The sequence below is a fragment of the Camelus ferus genome, chromosome 12 (genome assembly GCF_009834535.1).
Source record: "Camelus ferus isolate YT-003-E chromosome 12, BCGSAC_Cfer_1.0, whole genome shotgun sequence".
Lineage (NCBI taxonomy): Eukaryota > Metazoa > Chordata > Mammalia > Artiodactyla > Camelidae > Camelus > Camelus ferus.
Genome location: NC_045707.1, coordinates 22,754,025 through 22,772,316, shown reverse-complemented (window position 1 = coordinate 22,772,316; position 18,292 = coordinate 22,754,025). Strand labels below are relative to the sequence as shown.

The window sequence follows — 18,292 nt, the reverse complement described above, 5'->3', positions numbered from 1 at the left end:
TCTCACCCCAACCAAAACAACTGGAGTGAGGCCCCAGCGACCGCCATGTCGCCACATCCGGAGCTTGATGCTCAGGCCTCATCTTACGCGGCCTGTGAGTATCGTTTGACAGAGCTGATCACCTCCTCCAACACTTCCTTCACTTGGCTGTGCTCCCGCCCCAGTGGCTGCCCCTGCTTAGGCCCCTCTGCTGCTTGCCCCTCACCGCCCTGCCCTCCATGTGGCTGAGCACAGGGCTCAGGCCTTAGACCTTCCTCTTTTCCATCTACACTGGCCCCCTTGGGGATCTCATCCAGACTCATGACTTAAATGCCGTCTCTATGGTGACAGCTCCCAGACTCTCTCCTGTCTGGCCTCCTCCTCGAACCACAAACCTGAACATCTGGTGCCGACTTGGCATCTGCACGCCCCTCCCTCTCTCACGCCCCTGACCTCGTCTGCCAGCAAAGCCTGCTGGCTCTGCCTTCCAAACAGATGCAGACCCAACCAAGCAGAGCTTTCTGTTGTGCTCAGTGCTGTGTCCCCAGCGCCAAGGACCCCGCCTGGCAGAGGAGGAGCCAAATTAGCCCTTGTTGAGTGAACAAATGAATGGGGGCTGGAGAAGGGCGTCCCTGCCAGGCTCTGGGGTGTGGAGGCTCCTGCCCAGGGCGCAACGCACCTTGAAGCCGATCTTGAGGTCCTCGCAGTCCTGGCTGCAGCCACTGAGCTTGCGGCTGAGACACTCATTGATGTGGCAGCCGCGCTCGTCTGAGCCGTCGCCGCAGTCGTCCTGGCCGTTGCAAAGCAGCGCCTCGGCCACGCAGCGCCCGCTGCTGCACAGGAACTGCGAGGAGGCGTTGCACTTGTGCTCTGGGGAAGGCAGAGGTGGCGGGTCAGTGGGGTCCTGGGTGGCCTCGGGGATGGGGCTGGGGGCCGAGATGGGGAAGGGAGCCATGCACAAGGCCCACCTGGGCTGGTGCAGTGCGGATTCTTGGGCGCCTCGTCGCTCTGGTCATGGCAGTCATTTTCACCATCGCACTCCCACTGGCGGGAGCTCAGGCAGCGCCCATTGGCGCAGCGGAACTCGTTGGGGCCGCAGGTCGGGTACTCTGCGGATGGAGGGGGCAGGTGAGGCTGGTGGCCTGGGCTTGACGAGGGCAGGGCCCCCTCCCGCCACGGCCCCAGGCTCACCACACTCCGGGGACTCGTCGGAGCCATCGGCACAGTCACGGTCGTGGTCACACATGAAGTGCTTGGGGATGCACTGGCGGTTCTGACACATGAACTCGCGTTCGTCACAGGTGCTGTTGTACACTGTGGACAGAGGTGGACAGAGCCCCTCAGTCCCTGCCTGACCTGCTGCTGTCACCCCTTGACTTTCCCGTGCTCCGATGGTAGGACAGGCAGAACACTGGACGGGGCATCTGGACACCCGAGCTGTAGTTAGGGCTCCGCCACTGGCCGCCTGAGTGACCCCTGCTGAAGCATTTCCTCTCCTTGACCTCGGTTTCCCCTTCTGCAAATTGAGACTGTGGCCATGAGCTGCCCGCCCCAGTCCTCATGGTACCGCCACTCACAGCAGCCGGCTGTGACGCTCTCGTCAGCTCCATCAGCACAGTCCTTGTCACCATCACAGAGCCAGCGCTCAGGGACGCACACGTGGGTGCCCGGGCAGGAGAAGGAGTTGGGGCCGCACGTCTTGCCTTCTGTGGAGGAAACAGGGAGCCACAGAGAGACTCAGGAGTGGGTGGAGCAGCCAGGGTGACGTCCCCACTGTTTCGTTGCCCCCAGGCAGGGTGTGGAGGCCTGTCCCTCCCATGGCCACCTCCCCAACCTGACCCCAGGCACCCCTCACCGCAGTGAGCCGCCTCGTCCGAGCCATCCCCACAGTCATCGCTGCCGTCACACAGCCACTGCTTGGAGATGCAGCGATGGTTCTGACACTCAAACTGGGCCTCTGAGCAGAACTTGTCTGGGGCAGTTGGAAGCCATAGTTAGATGGGGGAGGGACGGCAGGGCACTCAGCTGGGCAGGCAGATGCCACAGGACGACTGGGAGAGCTTCCCATGGCACCATTTGTTGGGGGCTCAGCAGGAGCTAGAGAGATGGCCCCCTCTCTGAGCCAGAGGTTCTGGGTAGAGGCAGGGGTGATGCCCAGGGTGCCTGCTTCCCAGGAGGGCATTTCCTGGGAGGGAACCAAGAGGTGGGGCCTGGGCAAGGTCTTAGTGGCTCTGGTGAAGCCCCCGCCCCTCACAAGTCCTTTGGATGCCCAGGTCAGGTGCACGGGTGCTGTGGTCACTCACTGCAGTGGGTCTCATCCTCGCCGTGTTCGCAGTCGTCCTCCTTGTCACACGTCCAGCTCATGGGGATGCAGCGCCCACTGGGGCAGGCGAAGTAGTTCAGGGGGCATCTGGGCCGCTTCACACCTGAGGGTGAGGGGGGCATGAGGGCGCGGCCACCTTGGGGGTCCGCTGCCCACCGTACTCGGCCCACTGGCCTGACCTGGGCAGTCACGCTCATCGCTGTAGTCCCCGCAGTCGTTGGCGCCATCGCACACCCAGCTGGGCGCGTAGCAGAGGGAGGTCCGCTCACAGGGCTGGAAGCGCACGCCCTTCACCCCCAGGCGGAAGTAGCTGCTGCAGTCAGTGGCGCCTGGCAGGGAGGGGGAGCGGGGATGAGGGTGATGACCAGGTTGCCTCCAAACACCCTCCCACGGACCTGCTGGCCCCCATGGTGCCTTCGTGTGTTTTAGAAAGTTGAACTGTGTCCTTGGGGATGGGGGGGCTCTGTCTACACCTGGCGCCAGGGAATGGATAGGGCAGGCTGGGAGAGGACTGGGGCCACCACGTGGGCCAGTGGGAAGGCTAAGAGGACCCGGGGGGAGGAGGAGAGAGGAGCCACGGAGGCACCCAGGAAGGGAGCATCACTCACTGCAGTTCATCTCATCAGACGCGTCCTCACAGTCCACAAACTGGTTGCAGCGGCTGGAGTTCCCAATGCAGGTTCCGTCCCGGCAGCGGAATTCGCCCACACCACAGGCCGTCTCTAGAACAGCGCCCGCCCGGTGCCATCAAGCGGGGTCCTCCCCGTGGGGGCCAGGCAGGCCCAGGCCCATCATACAGTGCCCTGCCCTGAACCAGACTCCCCGGGGCCTGGGGAGCAAGGGTGAGGCAGGGCTGGGGGGTGGAGGCCTGGCACGGGTCCCACTCACTGTTGCAGGGAATCTCGTCGGAGCCGTCCCCACAGTCGTCTGCCCCGTTGCACCACAGCATGTTGGACACACAGCGCCCGTTGTTGCACTGGCGGAAAGTCTTCTTGCAGCGGCGTGTGTCTGTGGGGGGTGGGGTGGGGGTGTGGACAGGCCATGAGTCAGCCGCAGCCACACGGGAGGGGCGGCCCCTGCCGAGGCGTCGTGCGTGCCTTTGCTCCCTGGGCAAATGCGCGCTCCCGCTCTGGGCCTGGCACGGGGCCCTCAGGCTCTGCCCTTCACGAGCTCCCCAAACGCCTTCTTGGACTGAGGGTTTTTGCCCCCCTTACTCCCACGCCCTCTCTCCTAGGGGCCGAGACTGGTGACTCAGGAGGCCGGGTCGGGGCTAGGGGAGGTGTGGGGGGTGCCCTGGGGCTGGGGGAGGCGGGGCGGGGGCCCTGGGGCTGGGGGAGGTGGAGGGGGATGCCCTGGGGCTGGGGGAGGCGCTCACTGCAGTAGGATGGCTTCTCGTCAGACTTGTCCTTGCAGTGGGAGACGCCGTCACACGTCAGGCTGAAGCTGATGCATTCGCCGTTGGCACACTCGAACTCATCTTGCGCTTCGGCAAGAGGAGTTCACCGCTGGGGAGGAAGGTGGAGGGGTTCTGTGAGCCGGCGCCCTGGAGCCCGAGAGCCCATACCCGTCTCCTCCCAGGAACTGAGGTCGTCCTGCTTCTCCTTGATGACAGGCTTTGGGGCTGAACAGTCTGGTAGGAGACGGTCCCCATCTGCGCCCAGGGTCCCCCAGGCGCCCTCCTCCCTCCTCAGGCTCTCACCCTGGCAGGTGAGGTCCTCCTGGAGGATGCGGCCCCCTCGGCAGGAGCAGTTGACGTGGCCTTGGTGAGTGAGCAGACACAGGTCCTGGCAGCCCCCGTTGTTGATGCGGCAAGGGGAGAGTTCACCTGAGGCAGGGAACGGAGTACAGGGGGCTGAGAGCGGTCTCTGCTGTGCACGCAGAATGCCACACCCACTCACACAAAATGCCACACCCACTCACATTGCTCCACCGGGCTCCGTGGCACCCGCTGTGACACGGTGGCTCACGGCTGGGGTAGGAGCTGCTGTGGAAAGGCCGGGGGAGTGTTTGGGATGGGCCTGGGGTGGAGGATGTGTGCTCTTATGTGGGTGATTGGGGCTCTGAGGCCTGCTCTGGGGAGATTCAAGTCTAAGGAGCCTTGAGGTCATGTGTGTTGTGGCAGGGGCCCTAGGGCACGTGTAAGGAGTGTGTGAGGGGCCCGGAAAGCTGCAGATCTGTGGGGGGGGGCCCTTGGTCACCCAGGCGAGTGTGGGCGTGTGTCTGTGCACATGCCCGCGGAGGGAGGAGCAGGCAGAGCCTGGGATGGGTGTGAGATCAGCTTCTGGTGGGTGTGTGTGGTTCTGGGTGGGAGGAACGACTAAAGCACGTGCTGGGGGGTCCAGAGATGTGGACGAAACCACGTATGAATGTGCATATGTGTGTGTGCATGCACAGATGTCCTGGGGGAGCTGGAACAGAGGAGTGTTAAGTGTTTTGCAGTTTCTAGGGGGTGAAGGTGTGTATGAGCGTGCGTGTGAGCACAAGGAGGCACTGGGGGAGCAGGCCCAGGGTGCAGCATGTGTGCACATGCTGGCACGGTGGGCAGGAGAGCAAGGCGGGTGGCAGCGGCCCCACTCACAGCTGTTGGTGTCATTGGCCACGGCGATGATGCCCATGGGCTGCTGGGGGATGTCCACGCGCAGCAGCTTCATGTCGCTGCCAATGTACTTGTTGGCCCGCTGCACGGCCCGCCGCACCCAGTCGGTCCAGAAGATGTGCTCCCCGTACACCGCCAACCCGAAGGGGTGGACGGGCTCCGACTTCAGGATCACCTGCGGTGACAGCATCAGCACCGTCAAGGGGATCTCTCCTGCCCCGCCTCCACCCCTCCCCGACAGTCACAGAGGGCGCAGGATCGCAGAGGCCTCCTACCACCACCCTCACTTAACTGATGAGGAAACCAAGCCCAGAAGGCTGAGGACGGCCAAGCGGCAACGTCATGGCCAGCTAGGGCTCCTCGTCGTCCTCCGTCGTCCCCCTCGTCGTCCTCCCGTCCTCCTCGTCATCCTTCCCACCACGCCAGGCGGCCTCCCTCTGTCCTGCTCTGTGCCTGGGCCGTCTCCTCCCTGGCTACATGGCAGGCCCCCGGGCCAGCCCCCTTGTGCCACCCACCCTGCGGCCCGGAGACTCACATAGCGATGGGAGCCGTCATACTCGCACCGCTCGATCTTGTCCAGGGTGGCGTCGGAGAAGTAGAGCTTCTCGGCACGGTGGTCGATGGCCAGGCCGTTGGGGGTGCGGATGTCCTTCTCGATGAGGGTCAGGACGTTGGCTCCCGACAGGGCTGCTCGCATGATGCTGGGGTGCTGCTCGTTCCAGTTGGTCCAGAACATCAGGCTGGGGGAGGAGAGGGCCCCGGAAATCAGGACCCAAAGCCAGGGAGTCCTCTGAGGAGGGCTCAGGCCAGGGTGCGCAATGACCAGACCTAGGGGTCGGCCAGGGTGTGAACCAGACCCCAGCACCACAGGCAACTGCAGAGCCGCCAAGGCCAACACAGCCCTGGAAAGGCTGCCACACAGCCCGTGTGTGTGTGTGTGTGTGTGTGTGTCTGGTGTGTGTGTGTGCATGTGCACAAGCGTTTCTCAGTGTCTGAAGCAGCCATCTGCGTTCACTGAGAGTGCAGCAAAGAGAGTCAGGCACTGGGCCTCCGGCCCTGGATCCATCACTGACTGGCTAGGAACCTTAGCAAGTCACGTAACCCCTCTGTGGCTCAGTTTCCCGCTCTATGAAACAGGGGTAAAACCATACCACCTGCCCCCTAGAGCGGTCTGAGAATGAAATGACAGCCGTTCCTGTGACATGAGGATTTTCTATGATTTTATTCTTAACTGCTCTCTTCTCCTGGCACCTAGGAAACCCTTGCTTAATGTCCAGTGTGTCCTAGGTCCTGGGGGTGCATGGATCCTACCATCAAGTTCCCGAGAATTGCCTTCACCGTAATTTAAGGCCCTTGCATATTTGGGATCTGAGCCCCAGATCCGCCCCCTACTAACTCTGACCTTGAGCCAGCCTCTTGGCCCCTCTGAGTCTCGGCTCCCTCTCAGTAAAGGAGTGGGAACGGCCAGCCACGCTGCGCTCCTCTCGGAGGGCAGAGGGGCCCCAGAGATGGGCGTGGAAGGCCTCAGGGCTAGTCCAGCACTACACTGGGTGTGAGTGTGGTCCTCAGACCACTCGCATTGGATGGTGATTCCTGGGTCCCCGGTCCCAGAGATTTACACACAGTTAGGGTGGGGTGGGGCCAGGGAACCAGACTTTCCATTGCTCCCCATCCTGGAGTTTGAGAAGCACTGTGCCACACCAGAGCCAGATCCGCTTTTCCGTTCCCTCACAGGACGTGCCCTCTGCCTCCCGGCCCCGGGCCTCCATGCCCTGCCCCCTCTGCTGTTCTGGCCAGAGCTGTCCTCGCCACCGCTGCTGGACTTGTCTCCTCAAACCTCTCCAGGTCTCATTCTTTTTAACACCTCTCCTCCCCCAGTCTCTCCATCCTGCCACTATTCTCAGGTAGGAGAAGGATGCTCCCCTCCCGTCCAGGAGGGGCTGGCTGCTCCCAAGCCTGTGAGGATGAGGCTCTGGTTTTAAAGGCCCCATCCGGGAAGAGGCGGCATTCTGGATGGTGCTGGGAATCAGGATGGGAGTGGATGGAGGCATCTCCCTCCGGCCTCCACAGGACAAAATGGGGGTCCCAGGGCAGCTGCTAGCGTTGTCTTCCGTGCCTGTCGGTGCCCGATTAGGGACGCCCACACCCAGCTATAGCCCGCTCACTCCGTGGTGGGAAGTGGCTTTCCTCTTATTGTGACAAACTGCTGCAGTAGGCAGAACGATCCATGCCGTCACCGTGGATTCCAAGTTGAGCCGTGGGGAAGGGTGGGGAGGAGAGCCTTTCCTGAGAGGTAGGCAGTCAGCACCCAGGACTGCCATGGCTTTCTAACCCGGCCACCTGGAGGCCCCCGACTCTTCCACTGGGTCCACACTGGCTCCTCCCCCGTCCTCCAAAGCACTTGCTCCTTCTGGCCAAGGGAGAGCCTCTCCCCGACAGTTCAGCTCTTTTTCTGGTACCATGCCCGGCTTCACTTCACTCTGTCTCCTCCAGACCTGGCTCAGGGCACATTCCCTGACCTCCAGCCTGGGTCAGGTCCTCCTCACACACTCATGAAGCTCCCTGCAGCCTCATCAGGGCTGGAATCCAATATGTCTTGCTCCCCACTGGATCCTCAGCACATCACTGCTTCTCGAAAGCCATTTGCTAAGCGAAGGACTGAATCTCCTGGGCTCAGAGCAAAGGAACCTGGAGGGCAGCTGGGAGGGCCTTCTGAAGCTGCCATGCTCTGTCGCCTCTGAATCGAGGCAGGGAACGTGAACTTGCTGGGAGGCCGGCAAAGGGGCCCAGAGTGTGGCCCCTCCATAGAGGCTCCAGGCCCACGAAGGTCACGCCCTGAGGCCAGCACTAGGCAGCTGAAGTCACTGAGGGTCACGGCGGGAAGACAGGATCTCTGTCATAAGCTGTGTACATGTGGGGCGGGACTGAGGCGGCACTGAGGCAGGAAGGGAGTGGAGGGCCCTCAAGCTGGTCAGGCGGGCCAGGCTGGGGCCGCACATTAGTTACCTCAGGGTAAGGAATCCGGGTTCAGAGCACTCTCTGTTTCTAAGTAGCTGCTTTTGGGTTTTGTTTGTCCCTTAGTTTCCTAGTAAAGCTTTGGGAAAACATTCCAAGCGCTGCTGAATCCAAGAGAAAACATTTTGCTGGCGTGTGGGCCAGGAGCGCTAAGGTAAGGGTGGGGGGTTCGCTAGAGGCCCACTAGTTGAGTCAGGGGGCTGCCCGTGCAGGAGAGCAGAGCGGCTGGAGGCCGGGGGTGTGCACCACCCCAGGGTGGTTTCCTCCCAAATTCTCCCTTTGCAACCCTGAGCCCAGTCTCCTGGGCGTCCTCAGGCCTGCCCCACCCATGGGAGCCCCGTGATTGGGCTGGGTGTGGGGCAGGCCCCTCACATCCTTCCCTGCTTGGAGCCCTCCCTCCTCTAGATCTTGCTCGAAGCTCTGCCCTATCTGGGCTGCCCTTCCCTGGCCTTTCCTTCCAGGCCTTGTGCCAGTCTACCACCCCCATGATGCCTCTTGGTCATCGCATCCAGCCTTGCCAACATCAGTGTTTCCCACCAGTGATTTCTCTTCCCAGCTAGGTGGCTTAAATGCACCCAGTTCAAGGCTTCCACACAACAGATATTCAGTGAACAATCTGCCTAAATCTTGGAATCCCAGACGTAGAGAACCTATTATGTGCCTTGAACACAGTTCTCTGATGAATAAATCAATTAATTACCAAGCCAGTGTATCCTCCACAGCCCCCTCATCCTCCCCTTGATAAGGCACCTGAAATGTTATTGTCCTCCTATTACAGATGAGGAAACTGAAGCTCAGAGAGGTCATGCAAATGCTCCAAGGTCACACAGCAAGGAAGTGGCTGAACTCAGGTTAGTGTCAGCCTTTTTTGTTCCTGCATCCCCTGCCTGGCTCTGCCCAGGGGCAGTTTCTGCCGGCCTGTGGCCCACCCCTCCCCATGCCCTGGGCCTACAGCTCACTTCTGGCACTCGTCCAGCACAAAAGCCCGTGGGTGGTCGTCTCCAGACATGGTGATGACTGTCTCACGCTCGAAGGCCCCTGGGCGGGTCTGGTCCACTGTGTGGCGAGTGATGGTGGAAGTTGTATAGCTTGTCCAGTAGAGAGTGTCCCAGCCACGGTGATAGGCCAGGCCTTCCACGGAGCCCACGTCTGCGAGGAGAGAAGCAGTGATGGGTCAGGATGGGGCCAGAGAGCAGAGCAAAGGGGCAACCTGGGCAGGAAATAAGGGCATGGCCTGGGGCACCCACCCCCCTGGCATACGTGGAGCTGGACGGGAAGTGTGGGATCTGGGAAGCATGTGGGGGGGGGGTGCAGCTCTCCATGCCCCCAACCCTTCCTGTACCCCCTATATCCCACCCAAATGATCCATGGTCAATCCCCCAATCCTTCTTCCTGTGTCTCCCCACCGCTGGGTAGACTTGGCCTTATGCTGTGGTCACACTTCCCTGGAGCTAGAGTTCTGCCAAGTTGGGTGCAAACTGGATTTCAGTAAATCAGATCCCACGTGGGCTGTACTGGGGAGTTTCCTACCTAAAAAGACCCTGAACTGGGTTGTTCTGTAGACATTTTAAACTCTGGTTAAAGAACTAAGTACACGATGAGAGAGATGCAGCCGAGCAGTAGTTTAAAGACTCAGAGGTTTCGGTGGCTTCAAGCTGTCTGGTGATGTGGCTGCCAGAAGCCAGCATTAATAGAAGTATTGTAGCCTGAACAATAGCCTGAAGGACACTTCTGCTGGTCTCTCCTGATCAAACCACGATTACAGAATATCAAGTTTAGCTTTGGACCCTACATTTTTAGACAGACATGTGGACTGGACTCTGTGGAGCAGAAAATGGCCAAGGAGGTTGAAGGACAGGTCTGTTTTTATCACCACTGTGTACCCAGCACCTAGTTCCATGCCTGGCAGTTCTTAATGGACAGAAGCAATGAATACATGAACAAATGAACGAGGCAAAGGACCCAGGGGCATCCAGACCAGAGAAGAGAAAACTGGTGGCACAAAATAGCAGTTTTCAAAGAGCTGAAAGGCTGTCCCAGGATGACAGCTCTCACAGCCACCACCTTCCACGGAGCACAAGATGCATCCTGGTCTGAGCCAACCTTCCCACCCACTGTGGCAGGTGATCCTGTCCCTTTATACAGACGAGAAATCTGAGGCTTGGAGAGCACAGAAAACTTGCCCAAGTGGCTGACGTCCTGTGTCTGGGGTTGAGCCCGCCCTGTCTGTGCAGACTGCGCTGGGAGCACCAGACACAGAGGAAGCTTCGCTTGTTCTGTGCAGCCCGTGGGCAGAACAAGCGCTAGAGGGGGCCAGCTCTGACTCCAGGGAGGAGAAACTGTCAAGGAACTACAGTGGGTGTAGTGTGATTCGCCGGCCGCTTGTCAGGGTCGCCGAGGCAAGTGGGACTCAGATCTGGGGCAGGACTGGGCTGGCTGGTGCCTGCAGCTTCTCTGCCCTGAGTCTGTGCTGACCGCCCCCTCCTCCCCTCTCCCCACAGCTCCCTGGGAAGAACAGGAGTCTGGGCTCACTCTCCACAATGGTGGTCCTGCCCGAGCCATCGTCATTGATCTGCTGGATGTTCCCAAAGTGGATGTCGCTGAAGAAGATGCGGTTGGGGGTGCCCGGGGAGGTGCCTGCGCGGTAATCGAAGGCCAGAGCGATGACGTTCTTCATGTGCTCGGGGTCCTCGAAGGGCTGCACCGGCGCGTTAAGGTTGCGCTCATCGGACAGGTGGATGCTTTTGAGGATGGTGCGCTCGGAGTAGAGCAGGTAGCCCGCGTACTCGCGGCACGACGCCCCGTCTTCAGCCAGCATCCCGTGGGCGCAGGCGCAGGCCCGCTGCCCGCCGCCCCGGTACAGGCACAGCTGCTGGCACCCGCCGTTGGCCACCGCACACACGTTGGTGCCTGGGGTAGGAGTTGGGGCACAGGGGAAGGCGGAGGTTACAGAGGGCAGGGCCTGCCTTGGTGCCTCTGTCATCTCCGCTGAGGTGGAAGCTCTGGTTGGTGCCCAGCTCTGCCTTGGTGCCCTCAGTTCAGACTACCCTCCAGGCCCCTGTGCTCAACTCCCCAGTCTCTCTTCGCCACCCCAGGGTCTCTGGGATGCTGGAAGCGGGTCTAACTTGTCTCCCAGCCCCTCTCACTCTGGCCCCCCAAGGCGGTGCCCTCTGGCCTCTCCTGCCCAGCCCAGAGCCGCAGCCTCACCTTTCTGCCGGTCTCGGTTGAAGACTTTGATGTCTTTGAGCTGCACGCCGATGCCTGTCCGCAGGGGCACAGAGTCTGTGGCGTTGTCCTTGCTCCCACGCTTGATGGAGCCGTTGGCGTGAGTCCTTGGGGAGGGAAGGGCCATGAGTAGGACGTCAGTCGGGGCCAGCAGGGAGGGAACAGACGACCCAAGAGAAGGCCGGGGGAGAAGGCCCACCTGTCACTCCAGTAGATGAACTCCTCAAAGACGGACACTGAGAACATGTCCATGTTGTTGCTGGACAGAACCACCTCGCGGTCCTCGCCCGTCTCCAGGTCGATCCGCTCGATCTTGTCCGTCCGGGCATCGCACCAGTACAACTTCCCATCCTGTGGGCCAGAGGCGCCCACCTCACCTCCAGCCCCCACGTCCCACTCACTCCTGCCTCTCGCGTCTTTCCCTTCCTTCCTCCACATCCTCCTGCCCTCTGACCTGCTGACCTCTAGGCATCCCTGCAGTCCCCACTTCTGAGTGACCCCTGTCACCTCTGGGGTGGCAGGAGCCCTACTCTGCGGGGGGCTTGGCCAGGAGACCCCATGACTCCCTGAGTCCATGCTACCCCCCAACAGAGCCTCATGATAGAGAGATTCAATGGGGAACAGGGTAAGGGAGCATCTGTCCACAGCACAGGGTCCACCCCATCAGACCCAGGGCTGAGAGACTGTGTCCAAACCTGATAGTCCACCGAGATGCCGTTGGGCCAGCTGATGCTGACGTTAACCAGCACCACGCGCTCGGTGCCATCGAGCCGAGACCTCTCAATACGTGGATACTGGCCCCATTCAGTCCAGAACAAGTACCTGTGGGGTGGAGTCGGAAGAGGGGGTCGGTCCCCAGAACATGGAGGACAGGGGGCCTGTGGCCGAGGGACCGGGCCAGACCAGAGCCAGGAGTGGGGATTGGCCAGCCTGTCCAGCTCCTTACCCCTTCTCTGGGTGAACAGTGATAGCCCGGGGTTTGTCCAGACCCTGGGAGATGACCACATAGCGGAAAGAGCCATTGAGCCGGGCGACCTCGATGACGTCAAAGCCCTGGTCTGTCCAGTAGATGTTGCCTGAAGAAGGAGTAGGGGGGGTTGGGGGCTCAGGTGGACAGGTGTGTACCTGATTCCTTCCCAGCCCCCCCACGCCCTTGCCTCTCCCCAGCCATTCCTGCCTACCCTTTTTCCTCAGACCCCACTTCCCCAGCCCTCTGCCTGCCTCACCTGCAGCTCTGCAGCCCTCCCACAGCTCACCTGCGATCCAGTCCACTGCGATGCCCTCCACACGGCCAATGCCATTGGTCACCACATCCTCGCGCCACGTCTGGTCTCGCTTAGCCCGGCTGATGGTGCTTAGGCCCATGTCCACCCAGTAAATGGTGTCATTTTCTGGAGGTGGCAAAGCCAACATGGGGATAAGACAGAGAGAGGGTGGGGAGGGGGTCAAAAGCACAAGGGGGTCAGGATAGAGGCGACCGAGAGCTGGGGGATCCAGGGGCTTGGAAGGGGAGATAGCAGGGAAGGAGCAGCTGTGGTCAGGCAGCTTCCCACTGGACTCCCAGAGCAAACCACCCTGAAGGTCATGTCCCACTTCCTCCTGCCACCAAATGGCTCACCAGCGTGGAAGTCGATGCCGACAGCCAGGGAGGTCCCTGACACTGGGACCAAGGCGTCTGACTTGTCATTGGGATCCAAGGGGATTCCCCGGATTCCCTCGTGCACAGAGTACAGGAGAAAGGAGCCCACACCTGAAACACAGGGACACTTTCAGCACGGGCCTTGCGGACACCTCTTAAGCTTGGCTTCTGTCACCTTCCAACCCTCCTGATGTCTCCTCCCAGCCGTCATACCCCCCCCCCCCAACAACCCACACACACACCCCAGCCTGGGGCCTGGGCAGGGAGGTCACCTGGCTGCAGGTGGGAACAGGAGCGCACAGCTCTCCACCTGCGATACCCCCAGCCACCACGAGAGGGCAGCAGAGACCCAGCTTTCTCTCCACCCTCTGCCCTCCAGTCCAGCCTCACTCCACCCAACCCGGCATCCCCAAAGGCCTTAGAAAGAACCTGGGGAGGCTCAGACAAGACAAAAGCACTGAATGACGCCCAAGTCTAGATTTCCACCTTAGCTACCTCTTTGTCCTCACCCTTCTGGTCTGTGCCACAGCCTTGTCTCCAACACCTCACTCCTGAGCCAGTCCCCTTCCCACTTTCCCATTTCTTATGAGGGCCCACTCTCCGTGCACCCCAGAACCCTCCCTTGCCTTTATCCCTTCAGACAGCAAGTCCCCAAACGAATCCCCAAATGGGCCCTGGTTGCTCAGGCTCCCTGAGTTGAGTGAGTATGGGGGAGACCCCAAACACTAGAATCTTCCCTTGAAAAATTCTCAGTGCAGATGAACATATTCAAGGCTCTGAGAATTTCCGCAGCAAAAAACCACTTAAACTTTGTTCAACCCAGTGTTTCTTTCTGTAACATCTACCACATCAAAGAGGGATGTTCCCAGGAGTGCACTTTGGGAAATGCTGTCCTGGGGCAAGCTCGTAAATCAGTCATCAAGTTCTTGTGAAATGTCTGAGTTTCATCCCTTCTCTTCAGCGCAGCTGCTAAACCCCAGCCTAGGCCGCATCTCCCAGTACTGGGATTAGCTACGCTAAGAGCCTCCTGACTGGTCTAACTGCCTTGGTTTCTCCCTCCTCCACTCAGCCGGCTCTCTGCCGCCAGGTGAATCTGCCCCAAACACCGCCTTCTGCCGCTCCTGGTTGAGCACCTGTGGGAACCCCGCCCTCCCCCACAGCCTCCCCCATGACTTCCCAGCACGCTGCCCGCCACTCGGGTTGGCACCTCAGGGCCCTGCACACACCCTCCTATTGCTTGACCTCTTGCCTGGCATATCGTCCCTTTTCCTTCATACCACACACTCAAATCCTATGTGCCCTACAAAACCCAGCTCACAGCATACCTCCTGCATGAAGCTGGCCCTGGTGCCCCCTCTGACATCTGTTTCTGTAAAATCTTACTGAAAACCAGAGCTACTCCATGTTAGCCTCCCCTTCTGGTTGAGGCTGCAGAGCACAGGGACAGGGACTTCCGCCCCCTGGCTTCCCCAGTGGCACCCAGCATCTAACCTGAAAGGCACTTAATACACGATGAATGCAGTCCTATTGCCCAGGTGAAGAGGAAGGTGGGCCGCAGAGAAGGATGGGTCGGGGTTGGGGACCAGGGACAGGTGGGGAGGAGAGGTGGGGCACTGACCCTCGCAGGCTTGCTGGCCACTCCGGAGGCTGTAGCCGGCTGTGCACATGCAGGAGCGGGTGGACTCCGACGTGGGCAGGCAGAGCTGGGAGCAGTCGCCATTGTTGACGCTACAGGGGTTGGTGCCCTCGTGGTCTGGAGGCGGGTGGAAGGCAGAGAGAAAGGGTTAGAGACCCTCCTCAGGACCTCAGTGTCAGACTTGTGCTGCTCAGGGACAGGATGGTCACTCCTTTACCCTGGACCTTGTGGGGGTCACCACCCAACCCAGCTCTTAGGTCTTCTGTCCTGCAGGGCCCCTGGCCCTTGCAAAAGAGGAGCCCCTTGGGTGGTGACAGAGCCAACCCGTTTTCACTCCCATTTGCTCATGTGCCCGGGGGTTCCTGCAGCTCCTCCTGGCCACAGTCCTGTCCTTTCTGACCCCCATCCCACTGCCCCCGTCCCTCGCCCCGCCTTACCCAGCTGGATGCTCTCATCATAGACCTTCATGTGCATCACTAGGGTGGTGCTGTTCCGCAGGACCACAGACCCCGAGCCATCAGCCTTGTTGCACGTGCCCATCTTCTCTGACACCTGATCTGCCCACCACAGCTTGTCCCCTGGGGCAGCAGGAGGGGATGAGACCCTGGGGAAGGCCCCACCCCCAGGCCAGCCCTGTCTCCCCACCTGCTCTGCTCCTGCCCCTGCTCTCACCCATGATGGCCAGGGCAGTGGCCTTGCCCAGCTGGCTCCGCATGGTGTCAATGACCTCCAGCCCGCTCCCATCCAGGTTGCAGCGGTTGATGGTGTGGTTCCTGGAGCTGATCCAGTAGAGTTTGCTTTCAGGGAAGTCGATAGCCAGGCCTGGAAGAGGGGAGTGTTACTGCCAGAGAGCCTGGCACCAGGGCTGGGGCTCTCACCCCCGGGGATGGGCACAGAGTGTGTGTGAAGGGTGTGCGGTATGGGGGGGGGTGAGAACAAGCACGAAGCTGGGGGCTCGGGGAGACGGAGGGGCAACTGGGGGGCCCTGAGACCACCTCCTGGCCGAGGAGCTAGGGGAGGGCAGCAAGGCAGCAGGGCGAGCTCGTACCCACAGGGCCCCTCTGGCCACTGAAGAGCAGGGTGCGGTTGCTGCCGTCCATGTTAGCCATGCTGATGTTGTCCCCATCGGTCCAGTAGAGCTTCCTGGGGGTGCCGGGGGGGGGGTGGGGGGAACGTCAGAGTCCTCTTCCTCCCCACCCCATACCCCACACCCCCCAACCCTGGGCCCTGGACCGACCCGCGCAGGGGGTGGACAACCAGGCCGTGCGGCTGCTCCAAGCCCTGCACCACCGCATTCTTGAAGGAGCCATCCAACCGGGCCACGTTGATCTGCTTCTTGTTGGTGTCATAGCTTGTCCAGAACAGGTTTCGGGACACCCAGTCGACAGCCAGCCCGTGGGCATTTGGCAAGTCTAGGAGCAGAGTGGGGAGTCGTGCCTGAGTGTTTGCAGGACATAGGTCAGGAGGCTCGAGGGGAGGGGGCCGACCTGGTTTCCGGGGGAACAGGGATCAGGAAGCCAGGACTGGAGCACTGAGAGGGAAAAGGATTTGGAGAAGGAGTGTCAGGACCAAGGGGACCTGGGGGTGGGGGCTGGGACCAGGGCGGAGAGCAAGGGCTGGGTGGGGGGCTCCCATGCCCAGGGGTGGACAGGGGTCCAGCGCCAGGGCAGAACCTGCAGAGACGACGGTCTCCACGCCCGTGCCGTTGATGAAGGCCCGCTTGATCGCCTGTGTCCGCACGTCCGACCAGTAAACGCGCTGCTCGCGGGCGTCGTAGTCCAGCACCGTGACGTTATCGATGTCGGGCACCGTGAAGGAGATGATGTAGTTGTAGTAGGGGGCGTCCAGGTCCACACCCCGGATCTCCATCTGACGTGCGTACAGCAGGAACTTCTTAAACTCTGTGGGCACGGGGCAAGTCACTGAGGGCAGCCCCTGCCTGCGCGCTTCCCACCCCCCGGATTCTCCTGGTTCCTTCTGTTCGCTGCGGGCCCTTGGCCATCAGGGAGGCCGCCCCCTGCTGGGGAGCCAGCCTCTTCATACGCAGGCCGCCTCTGGGGCCTCTCCCGCCAGGCCCCTCCCAGCTGGGGCTGTCTGCCTGCACTTACAGCCTGGGGCTCGGGGGCCTGGCTCTCCCCCTCAGCCTCGGCTTGGCCCCAGCTCTGAGGAGCGGGGCTGCTCCTACCATAGCAGGTGGTGTTGTCCTTGCGGAGCTTCATGAGGTGCGGGCAGGCGCAGGACACGGTCCTGTTGTAGTTGATGAGACACAGGTGGGAGCAGGGGCCCCGGCCCCCATTGGCCTCACAGGGGTTGGGAGCTGGGGGTAGGGGGAGGAAAAGCAAGGTGGTCCAGTGGTACCTGGCCTTGTGCACCTGGCCCACTCCCTCTTCACCCCTTCCTGCTCCAGCATCACCTGCTGCCAGACCCTCCTCTGTCAGCAGGCTGGCCCAGCCCTGCCGTCCCAGTGCAGACCCCCTCCTCTCCCGAAGGCTTCCACAGAGGCTGCTGGCTCCCTTCTGGCCCCTTACCCGTGGGCTGCCGGGAGGGGTGGTACACCTGCAGGTCGAAGGGCTGGGTATTGGTCCTCTGTACCACGGTGACGTTGTGGCCGGTCCACTTGTTGGCCTTGGCCAGCGTATTTGTCCGCCAGTCCGTCCAGTACACCTCGCCGCCGTACAGTGTCACTGCAAACGGGTGCGACAGGAACTCGTGTCCCCGAAGCACCTCCATGTGACCGGAGCCGTCGTAACGGGCTGAGTAAATGGCGTCTGACCTGAGAGTGTGGTCGGGGCAGGGTGAGGAGCTGGCAGGGACCTCAGCCCTCAGGGCACGTAGCCCAGGGCCCCCACCTTCCAGGCCCTGGCCCACAGCACCCCCTGGAGTGAGACCCCCCCCAGCTCTGACTCCAATTCCCATACCCTGAGTCTTTCATCTCACTTCTCCTCAGGGCAGCTGTTAGCACACAGGGCTGTGGTGAAGGTTAGAAAAAGGCACCCCCTTTGGGAACATCAGCTGGAAAACGTCTCCCCTTCCTCTGGGCAGACAGCCCCGAGAAGAGCACACAGATGTGTGCCTGAGCCCTCAGCCTGGGCACTCCTGTGCAAAAGGCAGCCCTGCCCCCACCTTCTATCAGCACTGCTTCCCCAGCTCGGCCTCTCCCCTCACTCGTCCTCTTCCTGGGCACAGCCCTTCCGTGGTTCTGGCTCCAGCTCCCCTGGGCCTTGTCCCCACCCTCATGGCTGCCAGGGCCTGGGACCCTGGCCCCACCCTGTCCCTGAGGGGCAGGGGAGGGAGGATGGAGGCCCCCGGGGCAGTGCCGATCGCTGACCTGGCATCAATCCAGAGGATGCGCTTCTCCAGGTAGTCCACAGTGAGCCCATTGGGCCAGCCCCCGGAGCCCGTCTCCCGGTGGATGGTGCGGCGCCCGGCCCCACTCATGGAGGCTGCCTCGATGCGGGGTAGGCTGGCATCCCAGTCTGTCCAAAACAGGATCCTGGGGAGTGGGGAGGGGGTCAGGAGGGCCAAGATTGGGGCCCGGGGGAGGGGCTACAGTAGAATTCTTGGTGAAGGGCAGAGCGGGCAAATAACATTAAGGAGACAGATGTGCCTGGCCTGGCTGAACAAGGCTTCGGGGGACCATGGGGCCAGAATAGGGCTGGGCAGGGTGCTCACCCATCTCGGGGATCCAGTGCAATCGCCCTTGGGTGCTCAATGTCACCGGCCAGCAGGGTGGTCCGAAGGGTCCCATCCAGCTTGGCCACCTCAATCTGGTCCAGGTTACTCTCCACCCAGTAGATGTTGCCTGCAATCCAGTCTACAGCCAGGCCCTCGGGTGTGGCCAGGCCGTACTGAATCACCACCTCGAAACTGGTCAGGGCT

The 18,292-nt window shown here is 61.3% G+C and overlaps 1 protein-coding gene across 1 annotated transcript in view; it reads right to left on the bottom strand.

Annotated features, from left to right (window-relative positions):
• The window catches only part of LRP1 (LDL receptor related protein 1), a 77,004-nt gene that overhangs the window by 15,572 nt on the left and 43,140 nt on the right, over window positions 1-18,292 (bottom strand). The window contains 32 exon segments of the mRNA XM_032493155.1: window positions 659-849; window positions 948-1,088; window positions 1,171-1,293; window positions 1,557-1,685; window positions 1,835-1,951; window positions 2,283-2,405; window positions 2,482-2,631; window positions 2,911-3,024; window positions 3,191-3,310; window positions 3,678-3,786; window positions 3,788-3,807; window positions 4,002-4,127; window positions 4,881-5,073; window positions 5,434-5,638; window positions 8,873-9,062; window positions 10,446-10,823; window positions 11,121-11,245; window positions 11,338-11,489; window positions 11,834-11,960; window positions 12,085-12,214; window positions 12,395-12,529; window positions 12,757-12,888; window positions 14,396-14,530; window positions 14,851-14,991; window positions 15,086-15,235; window positions 15,462-15,556; window positions 15,651-15,825; window positions 16,087-16,314; window positions 16,599-16,730; window positions 16,942-17,186; window positions 17,742-17,906; window positions 18,086-18,290. Of these exon segments, the coding sequence (XP_032349046.1) occupies window positions 659-849; window positions 948-1,088; window positions 1,171-1,293; window positions 1,557-1,685; window positions 1,835-1,951; window positions 2,283-2,405; window positions 2,482-2,631; window positions 2,911-3,024; window positions 3,191-3,310; window positions 3,678-3,786; window positions 3,788-3,807; window positions 4,002-4,127; window positions 4,881-5,073; window positions 5,434-5,638; window positions 8,873-9,062; window positions 10,446-10,823; window positions 11,121-11,245; window positions 11,338-11,489; window positions 11,834-11,960; window positions 12,085-12,214; window positions 12,395-12,529; window positions 12,757-12,888; window positions 14,396-14,530; window positions 14,851-14,991; window positions 15,086-15,235; window positions 15,462-15,556; window positions 15,651-15,825; window positions 16,087-16,314; window positions 16,599-16,730; window positions 16,942-17,186; window positions 17,742-17,906; window positions 18,086-18,290 (4,901 nt within the window).